The 14217-nt window shown below is 47.7% G+C and overlaps 1 protein-coding gene across 1 annotated transcript in view; it reads left to right on the forward strand.

Annotated features, from left to right (window-relative positions):
- PLEKHG2 (pleckstrin homology and RhoGEF domain containing G2) overlaps positions 1-14217 on the forward strand; it is a 124524-nt gene that overhangs the window by 72372 nt on the left and 37935 nt on the right. Inside the window, exon 3 of the mRNA XM_063938595.1 lies at positions 6841-7277. Coding sequence (XP_063794665.1) covers positions 6841-7277 — 437 coding nt within the window. The remainder of the gene's footprint in view (positions 1-6840; positions 7278-14217) is intronic.

A 14217-nucleotide genomic window follows, 5' to 3' on the forward strand; every position in this document is an offset into this window, starting at 1 on the left:
CCGACCCCGCAGGCATGGCTGGGATTGGCCAGGATTGCCCAAGATACAGCGTATGCATTAGGACAGCATACGATGTATCTTGGGCGATCCTGCCCCCTGGGAGGCTGCCGAGGGTGATCGCCCGCGACATGTCAGACAGACATGTCGCGGTAGTGTATGGGGGCCCTTTACACTCACATTTCCCCCACTCAAGTCCTCATTGGTGAAACCCTTTCCATTTGACAGTGCAGCCTGCTCAGTGGGAGAAGCTGTGGACGCGTGTTGCTCTCCCGGCACCCGCTGCGCACTGTAATGGGAGTAGCAGACCCCCCCCCCCCCAAATTACCATCTATAGGGAAGTCTGTGGTTTTGCAACTTACGGCGATATTACAGCTCCATGTGCAATTTTCCTCCTACTCTCTCCTCATACACCACAGCACAAGCACCCAGGTCCGTCAGTCTGCAGAGTAGTCACTTGCTGAGCTCTGGAACTAATGATATAGAGCATGCAGCATGGTGTTAGATAAACCCATCTCTTTGTTCCCCACATTTGTTCTTTACCGATGGCTGTGAGACACAGAAAAAGGGTATCCAGTGCTTCTTCATCAAAGCGGTCCATAACATTCTCTGCTAGGAGGTATTTGACTGGGGTAATTCATTGGTAGGGTCTATGGTTTAAAGCAGAGGTTCTCAAACGCGGTCCTCAAGTCACCCCAACGTTCCAGGTTTTAAGTATATCCAAGGTACATCTCAGCGCAGATGGTTAAATCAAATTTACTGAGGTACTAATTAAGTCACCTGTGACCAAGCATGGATATGCCTAAAAGCTGAACCATTTGGGTGCCTTGGGGACCGCGTTTGAGAACCTCTGGTTTAAGGGGTATGGCCTCATTAATGTACATATGATGAGGGCTAGTGAATAAATAAATATATATATATATATATATATATATATTTCAAATATAAATTAAAATAAGATTTTACTCACCGGTAAATCTATTTCTCGTAGTCCGTAGTGGATGCTGGGAACTCCGTAAGGACCATGGGGAATAGCGGCTCCGCAGGAGACTGGGCACAACTAAAAGAAAGCTTTTAGACTACCTGGTGTGCACTGGCTCCTCCCACTATGACCCTCCTCCAAGCCTCAGTTAGGATACTGTGCCCGGAAGAGCTGACACAATAAGGAAGGATTTTGAATCCCGGGTAAGACTCATACCAGCCACACCAATCACACCGTATAACTTGTGATACTATACCCAGTTAACAGTATGAAATATAACTGAGCCTCTCAACAGATGGCTCAACAATAACCCGTAGTTAGGCAATAACTACATACAAGTATTGCAGACAATCCGCACTTGGGATGGGCGCCCAGCATCCACTACGGACTACGAGAAATAGATTTACCGGTGAGTAAAATCTTATTTTCTCTGACGTCCTAGTGGATGCTGGGAACTCCGTAAGGACCATGGGGATTATACCAAAGCTCCCAAACGGGCGGGAGAGTGCGGATGACTCTGCAGCACCGAATGAGAGAACTCAAGGTCCTCCTCAGCCAGGTTATCAAATTTGTAGAATTTTGCAAACGTGTTTGCCCCTGACCAAGTTGCAGCTCGGCAAAGTTGTAAAGCCGAGACCCCTCGGGCAGCCGCCCAAGATGAGCCCACTTTCCTCGTGGAATGCGCTTTTACTGATTTAGGATGCGGCAATCCAGCCGCAGAATGCTCCAGCTGAATTGTGCTACAAATTCAGCGAGCAATAGTCTGCTTAGAAGCAGGAGCACCTATTTTGTTGGGTGCCTACAGGATAAAAAGCGAGTCAATTTTCCTGACTCCAGCCGTCCTGGAAATATAAATTTTTAAGGCCCTGACTACGTCCAGTAACTTGGAATCTTCCAAGTCCCTAGTAGCCACAGGCACTACAATAGGTTGGTTCAAGTGAAAAGCTGATACCACCTTAGGGAGAAACTGGGGACGAGTCCTCAATTCCGCCCATATGGAAAATCAGATACGAGCTTTTACATGACAAAGCCGCCAATTCTGACACACGCCTGGCCGAAGCCAAGGCCAATAACATGACCACTTTCCACGTGAGATATTTTAGATCCACGGTTTTAAGTGGTTCAAACCAATGTGGTTTTAAGAAACTCAACACCACGTTGAGATCCCAAGGTGCCACTGGAGGCACAAAAGGGGGCTGAATATGCAGCACTCCCTTTACAAAAGTCTGAACTTCAGGCAGTGAAGCCAGTTCTTTCTGAAAGAAAATCGACAGAGCCGAAATCTAGACCTTAATGGAACCCAATTTTAGGCCCATAGTCACTCCTGACTGTAGGAAGTGCAGAAATCGACCCAGCTGAAATTCCTCCGTTGGGGCCTTCCTGGCCTCACACCACGCAACATATTTTCGCCAAATACGGTGATAATGGTTTGCGGTTACTTCTTTCCTGGCTTTTATCAGCGTAGGAATGACTTCCTCCGGAATGCCCTTTTCTTTAGGATATGGTGTTCAACCGCCATGCCGTCAAACGCAGGCGCGGTAAGTCTTGGAACAGACAGGGCCCCTGCTGTAGCAGATTCTGTCTGAGCGGTAGAGGCCATGGGTCCTCTGATATCATTTCTTGAAGTTCTGGGTACCAAGCTCTTCTTGGCCAATCCGGAACCACGAGTATCGTTCTTACTCCTCGCCTTCTTATTATTCTCAGTACCTTTGGTATGAGAGGCAGAGGGGGGAACACATAAACCGACTGGTACACCCACGGTGTCACTAGAGCGTCCACAGCTATTGCCTGAGGGTCTCTTGACCTGGCGCAATATTTATCTAGTTTTTTGTTTAAGCGGGACGCCATCATGACCACCTGTGGCCTTTCCCAACGGTTTACCATCAGTTGGAAGACTTCTGGATGAAGTCCCCACTCTCCCGGGTGTAGATCGTGTCTGCTGAGGAAGTCTGCTTCCCAGTTATCCACTCCCGGAATGAACACTGCTGACAGTGCTAACACGGATTTTCCGCCCATCGGAAAATCCTTGTGGCTTCTGCCATCGCCATCCTGCTTCTTGTGCTGCCCTGTCGGTTTACATGGGCGACTGCCGTGATGTTGTCTGATTGGATCAGTACCGGCTGGTTTTGAATCAGAAGCCTTGCCTGACTCAGGGCATTGTAAATGGCCCTCAGTTCCAGAATATTTATGTGTAGGGAAGTCTCCTGACTTGACCAAAGTCCCTGGAAGTTTCTTCCCTGTGTGACTGCCCCCCAGCCTCAAAGGCTGGCATCCGTGGTCACCAGGACCCAGTCCTGTATGCCGAACCTGCGGCCCTCTTGAAGATGGGCACTCTGCAGCCACCACAGTAGCGATACCCTGGTCCTTGGAGACAGGGTTATCAGCCGATGCATCTGAAGATGCGATCCGGACCACTTGTCCAACAGGTCCCACTGAAAAGTTCTTGCATGGAACCTGCCGAATGGGATTGCTTCGTAGGAAGCTACCATTTTTCCCAGGACTCGCGTGCAATGATGCACCGATACCTGTTTTGGCTTCAGGAGGTCTCTGACTAGAGATGACAGCTCCTTGGCTTTCTCCTCCGGGAGAAACACTTTTTTCTGGTCTGTGTCCAGAACCATCCCCAGGAACAGTAGACGTGTCGTAGGAAACAGCTGTGACTTTGGAATGTTTAGAATCCAACCGTGCTGTTGTAGCACTTTCCGAGATAGTGCTACCCCGACTAACAACTGCTCCTTGGACCTCGCCTTTATAAGGAGATCGTCCAAGAACGGGATAATTAAAACTCCCTTTTTTCGAAGGAGTATCATCATTTCGGCCATTACCTTGGTAAACACCCTCGGTGCCGTGTACAGTCCAAACGGCAGTGTCTGGACTTGGTAATGGCAATCCTGTACCACAAATCTGAGGTACTCCTGGTGAGGATGGTAAATGGGGACATTCAGGTAAGCATCCTTGATGTCCAGGGATACCATGTAATCCCCCTCGTCCAGGCTTGCAATAACCGCCCTGAGCGATTCCATCTTGAACTTGGATTTTTTATGTATGTGTTCAAGGATTTTAAATATAAAATGGGTCACACCGAACCGTGCGGTTTCGGTACCCCAAACAGTGTGGAATAGTAACCCCGTCCTTGTTGAAGTAGGGGTACCTTGACTATCACCTGCTGGGAATACAGCTTGTGAATTGCCTCTAGCACAGCCTCCCTGCCTGAGGGAGTTGTCGGCAAGGCAGATTTGAGGAAACGGCGGGGGGAAGACATCTCGAATTCCAGCTTGTACCCCTGAGATACTACTTGAAGGAAACAGGGATCCACCTGTGAGCGAGCCCACTGATCGCTGAAATTTTCGGGGCGGCCCCCCACCATACCTGGCTACGCCTGTGGAGCCCCCGCGTCATGCGGTGGACTCAGAGGAAGCGGTAGAAGAATTTTGATTCTGGGAACTGGCTGACTGGTGCAGCTTTTTCCCTCTTCCCTTGTCTCTATGCAGAAAGGAAGCGCCTTTGACCCGCTTGCTTTTCTGAAGCCGAAAGGACTGTACCTGATAATACAGTGCTTTCTTAGTCTGTGAGGAAACCTGAGGTAAAAAATTTTCTTCCCAGCTGTTGCTGTGGATACGAGGTCCCAGAGACCATCCCCAAATAATTCCTCACCCTTATAAGGCAGAATCTCTATGCGCCTTTTAAAGTCAGGATCACCTGTCCAGTGACAGGTCTCTTGACAGAATGGACATTACATTAATTTTGGATGCCATCCGGCAAAATATCCCTCTGTGCATCCCTCATATATAAGATGACGTCTTTAATATGTTCATATGTTAACAAACTAGTATCCCTTTTGACAGGGTCACCGACCACGCTGCAGCAGCACGATCTGCAGGTCTCAGTCTAGTACCTGAGTGTGTAAATACAGACTTCAGGATAGCCTCCTGCTTTTTATCAACATGTACCTTCAAAGTGGCCGTCTCCTCAGACGGCAGTGCCACCTTTTTTGACAACCGTGTGAGCGCCTTATCCACCCTAGGGGATATCTCCCAGCGTAACTTATCCTCTGGCGGGAAAGGGTACGCCATCAGTAACTTTTTAGAAATTACCAGTTTCTTATCGGGGGAACCCACGCTTTTTCACACACTTCATTCACTCATCTGATGGGGGAACAAAACACTGCCTGCTTTTTCTCCCCATACATAAAACCCATTTTTAGAGGCACTTGGGTTAATGTCAGAAATGTGTAACACATTTTTTTTATTGCCGGGATCAAGTCACGGATGTTCCTAGTGGATTGTGTATATGTCTCAACCTTGTCGACACTGGAGTCAGACTCCGTGTCGACATCTGTGTCTGCCATCTGAAGGAGCGGGCGTTTTTGAGCCCCTGATGGCCTTTGAGACGCCTGGGCAGGCGCGGGCTGAGAAGCCGTCTGTCCCACAGCTGTTACGTCATCCAGCCTTTTATGTAAGGAGTTGACACTGTCGGTTAATACCTTCCACCTATCCATCCACTCTGGTGTCGGCTCCACAGGGGGCGACATCACATTTATCGGCATCTGCTCTGTCACCACATAAGCCTCCTCATCAAACGTGTCGACACAGCCGTACCGACACACCGCACACACACAGGGAATGCTCTGACTGAGGACAGGACCCCACAAAGCCCTTTGGGGAGACAGAGAGAGAGTATGCCAGCACACACCAGAGCACTATATAATGTGGGGATTAACACTATAACTGAGTGAATTTTCCCCAATAGCTGCTTGTATATACAATATTGCGCCTAAATTTAGTGCCCCCCCTCTCTTTTTAACCCTTTGAGCCTGAAAACTACAGGGGAGAGCCTGGGGAGCTGTCTTCCAGCTGCACTGTGAAGAGAAAATGGCGCCAGTGTGCTGAGGGAGATAGCTCCGCCCCTTTTTCGCGGACTTTTCTCCCGCTTTTTTATGGATTCTGGCAGGGGTATTTATCACATATATAGCCTCTGGGACTATATATTGTGATTATTTTGCCAGCCAAGGTCTTATTATTGCTGCTCAGGGCGCCCCCCCCAGCGCCCTGCACCCTCAGTGACCGGAGTGTGAAGTGTGTATGAGGAGCAATGGTGCACAGCTGCAGTGCTGTGCGCTACCTTGGTGAAGACTGATGTCTTCTGCCGCCGATTTTCTGGACCTCTTCTTGCTTCTGGCTCTGTAAGGGGGACGGCGGCGCGGCTCCGGGATTGAACACCAAGGACGGGCCTGCGGTCGATCCCTCTGGAGCTAATGGTGTCCAGTAGCCTAAGAAGCCCAAGCTAGCTGCAAGCAGGTAGGTTCGCTTCTTCTCCCCTTAGTCCCTCGGTGCAGTGAGCCTATTGCCAGCAGGTCTCACTGTAAAATAAAAAACCTAACATATACTTTCTTTCTAGAAGCTCAGGAGAGCCCCTAGTGTGCATCCAGCTCGGCCGAGCACAAAGATCTAACTGAGGCTTGGAGGAGGGTCATAGTGGGAGGAGCCAGTGCACACCAGGTAGTCTAAAAGCTTTCTTTTAGTTGTGCCCAGTCTCCTGCGGAGCCGCTTTTCCCCATGGTCCTTACGGAGTACCCAGCATCCACTAGGACGTCAGAGAAAAATTGTTTTGAGGTAGACAAAGGGCTGATAAGAACAAGGTACATGATGTGGTTAAATGTAGATGCTGGCAGGCGTGTGAATTGCATTGAACCCCATCTATGGCATCCACCATAGATGGTCCTAAGCCCAAAATTTTCCTTGTCCACCACCATCCCTTGTCCAACATTTCCACCATAGATAGTCCCAAGCCCAACATTTCTCTTGTCCACCACCATCCCAAAACCAACATTTCCCTTTCTGATGCTCTTCCTCCTCTTCTAGCTGCCCCCAGGCCTTCATCTGTCAGTTCTCTGAGTGGAATCGTAGCCGGGATGTCTGGCAGCTGTACCTCCGTTAATACTGTTTGTTCGGACAGCGACCGTCCAGTCAGTCTCAGCTCCTCCACCTCCTCAGCCTCGCTGCAGGACAGTCACAGCTCCTTTGGTAGCAGTGGGACCCTTGGATCCTCCCAGTACTGCAACCCTTCCTATCCCCAGCAAAATGGCAGTGACATTAGCCTTGACCTTATGCCTGTGGCCCAGCTGGAGAGGGAACACAAGGGGCTTTCCGGTGATAGAGCGTTTCTTGGCTGCACATGGTCTCCCGTTTTGCGCAAAGCCAGGGATCCAAAGACCAAGCTTTCCCACGTGGACAGAGTCGTTCTAGAAATCCTGGAGACTGAGCAGGCCTACGTCCGGGATCTGAAGAGCATTGTAGAGGTGAGAGGATTGAGTCGTAGCGTGACTGTGTGTGTATGTACTACTGTGTCTGCTCCATTCTCTCATATTGTGATTACAAGGCTAATGGTGGAAATGTGATGTAGCATCCATCTACAGTAGATACCACGTTAGATACAAGATGCTTCTCTAAAGGTGGCCATACACTTATGCGACTTCTCGGAGGGGAGAAGTCGCGTACGATCACCCTTGAACCGCCCGGCAGCTTCCCAGCGTCAGGATCGCATATGATACATCATATACTGGGGGCCATTCAGACCCGATCGCACGCTGCCTTTTTTCCCAGCCGTGCGATCGGGTCTGAACAGCGCATGCGTATGAACCACAATGCGCAGGCGCGTCGGCCGCCGAAATCAGGGATCACCGGGCAGCGACAGAACTAGCGGAGAAAGCGATCGCATCGGCAGAAGGCAAGAAGATTGACAGGCAGAAGGCGTTCGTGGGTGGCAACTCACCATTTCCAGGGAGTGTCCAGAAAAACGCAGGCGTGCCCAGCCATTCGGGAGGAGGATTCCTGACGTCAGCACCGGCTCGGATCGTCGCAGCGGCTGAGTAAGTCCTGGAAAGAAACTGCACAAACTTTTCTTTGTGCAGCTCACTGCACAGCCGATCGCACCCCTGCACAGCGATTACCCCCTCCTCTGTAGGCGGCGATTACCTGGTCGCAGCAGTTCAAAAAAGCCACCTTCGTGCGACCAGGTCTGAATTAGGCCCACATTCCTTTTGCATATGATGCATCGTATGCGACCCCAGCCAAGGCTGCCGTTACGATATACACACTGCTCAAAAAAATAAAGGGAACACTAAAATAACACATCCTAGATCTGAATGAATGAAATATTCTTATTAAATACTTTGTTCTTTACATAGTTGAATGTGCTGACAACAAAATCACACAAAAATTATCAATGGAAATCAAATTTATTAACCCATGGAGGTCTGGATTTGGAGTCACCCTCAAAATTAAAGTGGAAAAACACACTACAGGCTGATCCAACTTTGATGTAATGTCCTTAAAACAAGTCAAAATGAGGCTCAGTAGTGTGTGTGGCCTCCACGTGCCTGTATGTAGCAATGCTGATATTATTGAAAGTCAGTGTAGGGACTGACGAAAAGGGAAATCCGTGTAATAACTGGTCAGTTTCACAAATTATTGCAGTATTTTGGAACTAACATTCCCTGAATTCAGATGAATTACAGTTTGTCGTGTAAGGAAGGAGGCATACCTCCCAACTTTTCGGAGCCCAGGGATGGGACCCCAAAAGGGGGTGTGGCTTACGGTGGGAGGGGCATGTCCTCAACCAAGTGTGCGTGTTCTAGCGTCACTGAGCCCTTTTTCTGCATTTTGGGGGTCGTGCCCAGCGCTCCCCGAGTAGCTGTCCAGCTCCTTTCTACCCCCCCAGTATTGAATAGATGCTGTGTGCATGCGCACGGCATTTATTCAGAGATCTCTCGCTGCTTTGCAGAGCAGCGGGTGATCAAAGCCTCCCCCAACTGCCCCCCGGCCTGGGTGGGACAGCAGGACAGTGTCCGAATAGCAGGACTGGAACTGGGACAGTTAGGAGGTATGAGGAGGGGCTTTGTAACGTGTTGCACTCCCAGTGATCTCTACATTGAATCTGGAGCTGGTGTGGTCTGACGCGCGGCGGCTTACTTAGGTGGCTGACGGCGAGTTAGAGGAACCCGGCAGGATCGTAGAGTGGTGTTGGAGATTGCCCGATGCAGCATTTTGTGAGCCATATGGTAACCAGCCCACACAGTTTTATATTTGGTACGAGCAGCAATATACTGACATTTGTTTTGCTGGGTGGCTTGCTGTAAATAAAAGCATTTAATGCACTATAGAGCGTCCTCTCTTCACTCTATCATTGCAGAATTACTACCCGTGGGACTTTGGAACACTGAGGGGAGCAGCGGTTCAAAAAGACTGCAGAACCTAGCGCTTAATATATAATGATAGTCTGGCTGATTATATACTAGCAGACCTGACGTAGACTTAATCTAGTGTAGCTTATGTCTCCAAACCAGTGCATCCTGAATAGATGGAATGTAAACACTGATGATGGTATGCACCTTGTATGGGAAGGTAGTAAAATGTGGTGGACCACTGGTCTATATGTTGCACCAGGAAAAACTTGCCGCTGCAAAAGTAAAACTTTTGGGGAAATCCTGGGTAAATGGCCCACGTTAATCTCTATACAGGACAAAAGTGAAGATTAAAATAAATGTACTGTATATAAGCCTGCGACTGTACAAATGCCCATGGGAAAAATACCTTTAAAACAAGTCTGAGTTAGCGGGGAAAACAGACACAAAGGAAATCCTAAGTGACTGACTCTCCTATTAAGTATTGGGATACAATAAGTTTATAAGCTATTTATTTATTTATTAACAGCGCAGCAAATTCCGTTGCGCTTTACAATTTGAAATAAGAATAACAAACTGGGTGATAACAGTCATAAAGGTAGGAAGGCCCTGCTCGCAAGCTTACAATCTATAGGGAAATAGCACCTTTCCTTGTGTACATATGCCAATCTATTGCATAGAATGAGAAGACATGTGAGGATATGTGTGGACTGTACAGAGTGGATGCAATTTGATAGGAAGGTTTATGAAAGTTATGTGGGCGGTTCTGGAATTTGATACGCTTGCCTAAAGAGGTGAGTTTTCAGGGAACGCTTGAAGGTTTGGAGACTAGAGGAGAGTCTTATTGTGCGTGGTAGGGCATTCCACAGAGTGGGTGCAGCCCGATGAAAGTCCTGCAGTCGTGAGTGGGAGCGAGTAATGAGTGTGGATGAGAGACGCAGGTCTTGTGAAGAGCGAAGAGGTCGGGTTGGGAGATATTTTGTGATAAGCGAGGTGATGTACGTTGGTGTAGTTTGGTTAATGGCCTTGTGTGTGGGTAAAAGTATTTTATATTGAATGCGGTAGAGTACAGGTAACCAATGGAGGGACTGAAAGAGTGGATCTGCAGACGATGAACGTCTAGCAAGGAAGATAAGCCTTGCCGCTGCATTCAGAATGGATTGTAGTGGTGAGAGTCTCGTTTTAGGAAGACCAGCTAGGAGACTATTGCAATAATCAATGCGGGAGATAATGAGAGCGTGGATTAGAGTTTTAGCAGTGTCTTGTGTAAGGTATGGTCATATTTTGGATATGTTTTTAGATGCATGTAACATGATCTTGAGACAGATTGAATGTGGGGAACAAAGGACAGTTCAGAGTCAAGGATGACACCTAGGCAGCGAGCTTGTGGGGTAGGGTAGATAGTCGAGTTTTCAACAGTGATAGAGATATCAGGTTGGTACCTACTGTTGGCCGGTGGAAATATAATTAACTCTGTCTTTGAAATATTCAGTTTGAGGTGGCGAGATGTCATCCAGAATGAAATGGCAGAAAGGCATTCAGTGACACTGTCCAGTACAGATAGGGACAAGTCAGGGGAGGATGGGTAGATTTGAGTATCATCTGCGTACAGATGATACTAAAAACCAAAAGAGCTGTTTAGTTTACCAAGAGATGAGGTATAGATAGAGAAAAGCAGAGGACCCAAGACTGAGCCTTGCGGTACTCCAACTGAAAAAGGTAGCGAAGAGGAGGTAGATTCAGAGAAGCGAACACTGAAGGAGCGATTAGATAGGTACGATAGGAACCAAGAAAGGGCTGTGTCTTTAAGACCTAGGGATTGTAGTGTCTGTATGAGAGGAGAGTGGTCTACAGTGTCAAATGCAGCAGATAGATCTAGAAGAATAAGTAGTGAGTAGTGACCTTTAGACTTCGTAGTGACCAAATCATTAACCACTTTAGTCAGTGCTGTCTAAGTGGAATGTTGGGAACGGAAGCCTGACTGAAGTGGGTCCAACAAAGTGTATGAGTTAAGAAAGTGTGTGAGTCGAGTGTAGGCAAGTCTCTCAAGTAGCTTAGAGAGACAAGGGAGCAGAGAGATAGGGCGGTAGTTTGAGAGAGCATTAGGGTCAGAATTTTGTTTTTTTTAAAATGGGAGTAATCACTGCATGCTTGAAGAGTGAAGGAAAAATACCAGTAGAGAGAGAGAGAGATTACAGATGTTAATTAAGGTAGGGATGAGCACCAGAGACAGAGCTTTACTTATTTGTGAGGGTAAAGGATCAAGAGGAGAGGTAGTAGAGAAGCAGGATGAGAAGAGTGATGATACTTCATCTTCATTTGTGGGATCAAATGAAGAAAGAGTGCCAGAGGGTTCAGGTAAAGAACGGAACAGGTCACTGGCTGCCGAAGAGCATATCATTTCATCTCGGATCTTATCAATCTTCTCCTTGAAGTAGGAAGCAAGATCCTCTGCCTTGATAGTGGCGGGTGGGGTAGGTGCGGGAGGATTCAGAAGTGATTTAAATGTATTAAAGAGTCATTTGGGGTTAGAGGCTTGAGCAGCGATAAGAGTTTGGAAATATGTTTGTTTGGCAGTGTCCAGGGCATTTTTATAAGAATGGTAGACAGTCTTATATGTGAAGAAGTCACTTGAAATACGAGATTTACGCCACTGACGTTCAAGTTTTCGTGTGAGTTTTTGTAGTTGTCTTGTTAATTTGGAGTGCCATGGTTGACATCTAGGCCTACGTGGAGTGTGATGGGTAGCTGGAGCCACTTCATCAAGGGCTAGTTCTAGAGTCTCATTAAGGTGTGATACAGCCATCTCAGGAGAGGTGAATGCAGAAATAGGTGAAAGCAGTTGTTGGAGGGAAGTGGAAAGTTCTTGAAGATTAATTGTGTTAATATTTCTGCGGGTTTGAGGAAGATTGGAGGACTTCAGCAACACAGGGTTTGAATTAACAGAGGAGAGCATGGAGGTAATAAGGTTGTGATCTGAGAGGGGGAAAGGAGTATTAGTGAGTTCAGAGATGGAGCATAGTCTGGTGAATAGTATACTAGATCAAGGCAGTGGCCCTCCTGATGAGTAGAGGAGTCAGTCCATTGGGAGAGGCCAAGAGAGGAGGTTAGAGAGAGTAGTTTGGAGGTGTGAGCAGCAGATTTTGGACAATCAATAGCAATATTGAAATCACCCATGATAATGGTGGAGATGTCAGAGGATAGGAAGTGAGGGAGCCAGGCAGAAAAATCTTCTAAAAATTGTTTTGGATGCCCAGGTGAGCGGTAGATAGCTGCAACACGCAGAGAGAAAGGAGAGTAAAGTAAACCCTAATGGATATATATATATAAGCTATTTACAAAAAAAAACAAAGTAACCCAACATGTTTGTTCAGCCCGGAAGGTATTACATTTAATTTAAAGGTCCACTGAGACTCTGTGAGAGTTGTTTGGATCTTAGGTGGTCATTCCGAGTTGATCGCTAGCTGCATTTGTTCGCAGCGCAGCGATCAGGTTAAAAAATGGCAGTTCTGCGCATGCTTATGCGGCGCAATGCGCACGCGCAACGTACGGGCACAACGAACCTTGCAGATTTGCACAGGGTCTAGCGATGCAATTCAGTCGCACTGGTTGCCGCAGAGTGATTGACAGGAAGTGGGCGTTTCTGTGTGGCAACTGACCGTTTTCAGGGAGTGTTTGGGAAAACGCAGGCGTGCCAGGGAAAACGCAGGCGTGGCTGGGCGAACGCTGGGCGGGTGTGTGACGTCAAATCCGGAACTAAATAGTCTGAAGTGATCGCAAGTGCTGAGTAGGTATTGAGCTACTCTGAAACTACACAAAATTTTTTTGCAGCCGCTCTGCGATCCAACCATTCGCACTTCTGCTAAGCTAAAATACACTCCCAGTGGGCGGCGGCTTAGCGTTTGCACGGCTGCTTTAAACTGCTAGCGAGCGATCAACTCGGAATGACCCCTTTAGTGCTGCCATTTATGTGGAATTGTGTCTATTTAGCTTTCTTGATGAGAATAAGGGGCAATGGGCAAAGTAACTCCTTTTAAAGCACGGAGTGCTGGCCTGGACTAATTTTTGTTGCATTATTATATAGATAAAAAATGATGTAACCATACGGTTATATTTATTTTCAGAAACTAAATGCGTTATTGAAATAAAGAAAACATTTTTTCTGTGTGTCATCCCTCTATTGCCATCATCCAGAGCGGGCGATAAGAGGATTGCAGCATTACAGGTAAGGGGGGTACACACTTATGTGTACAGAGATGTGTGCTGAGTGATCTAGCACAGAACGCTCAGCACACATCTCTCCCCCGCTCAGCACTCAGTGAGATGTGTGCTGATCGAGGCAGTAGGGGGGACGTTCACTTCACCCAGCGGTGTGAAGAGATCTAACTAGGCAAATCTATAACCAGCGACAGCGGCGCGCTGGGCCGCGCATCGGAGCGATGTGTGCTTCTTTTCTAAGCAATCTAGTCAGATTGCTTGGAATTTAAACACACATCGCTACGTGGGATCCCAGTGGTCAATATACAGACGCCGGAATCCCGACATGATCTGCAATACCGCTGGTTGGAGTCCCGACTGCCGGCTGGTTTCCCCACTAGGGTCAGCTGATGGTCCTGGAGTCTCAGTTGATGGTCATTCTGAGCTCAGAGATTCGCTGGTGCGACCGATGTGCCCAATGTGTGACGGATGCTGAATTCTTGGACACATATGGCCAATCTGAGAAGACGGCAGTGGGCGTCTCTTTTTCAAAATATGGCTCTCCTACAGTACTAGCATAAATTCTCAGATCCGATGTGACCGATGATTTGCTACCACTCATGTGTGAGTTGAAGATTTCATTGGACAAATCAGTTTAATTTAATTAGATTGAAGTTTAAACTCTTAGGGCTATACGGACTAAGCCTTGGAGAGAAATAAAGTGGATGGAGATAAAGTACCAGCCAATCAGCTCCTAACTGTCATATTACAGGCTGGGTTTGGAAAATGACAGTTAGGAGCTGGTTGGCTATACTTTATCTCCCTCCACTTTATCTCTCTTTAAGGCTTAGTACATTGA

The sequence above is a fragment of the Pseudophryne corroboree genome, chromosome 8 (assembly GCF_028390025.1).
Source record: "Pseudophryne corroboree isolate aPseCor3 chromosome 8, aPseCor3.hap2, whole genome shotgun sequence".
In the NCBI taxonomy this organism is placed as follows: domain Eukaryota; kingdom Metazoa; phylum Chordata; class Amphibia; order Anura; family Myobatrachidae; genus Pseudophryne; species Pseudophryne corroboree.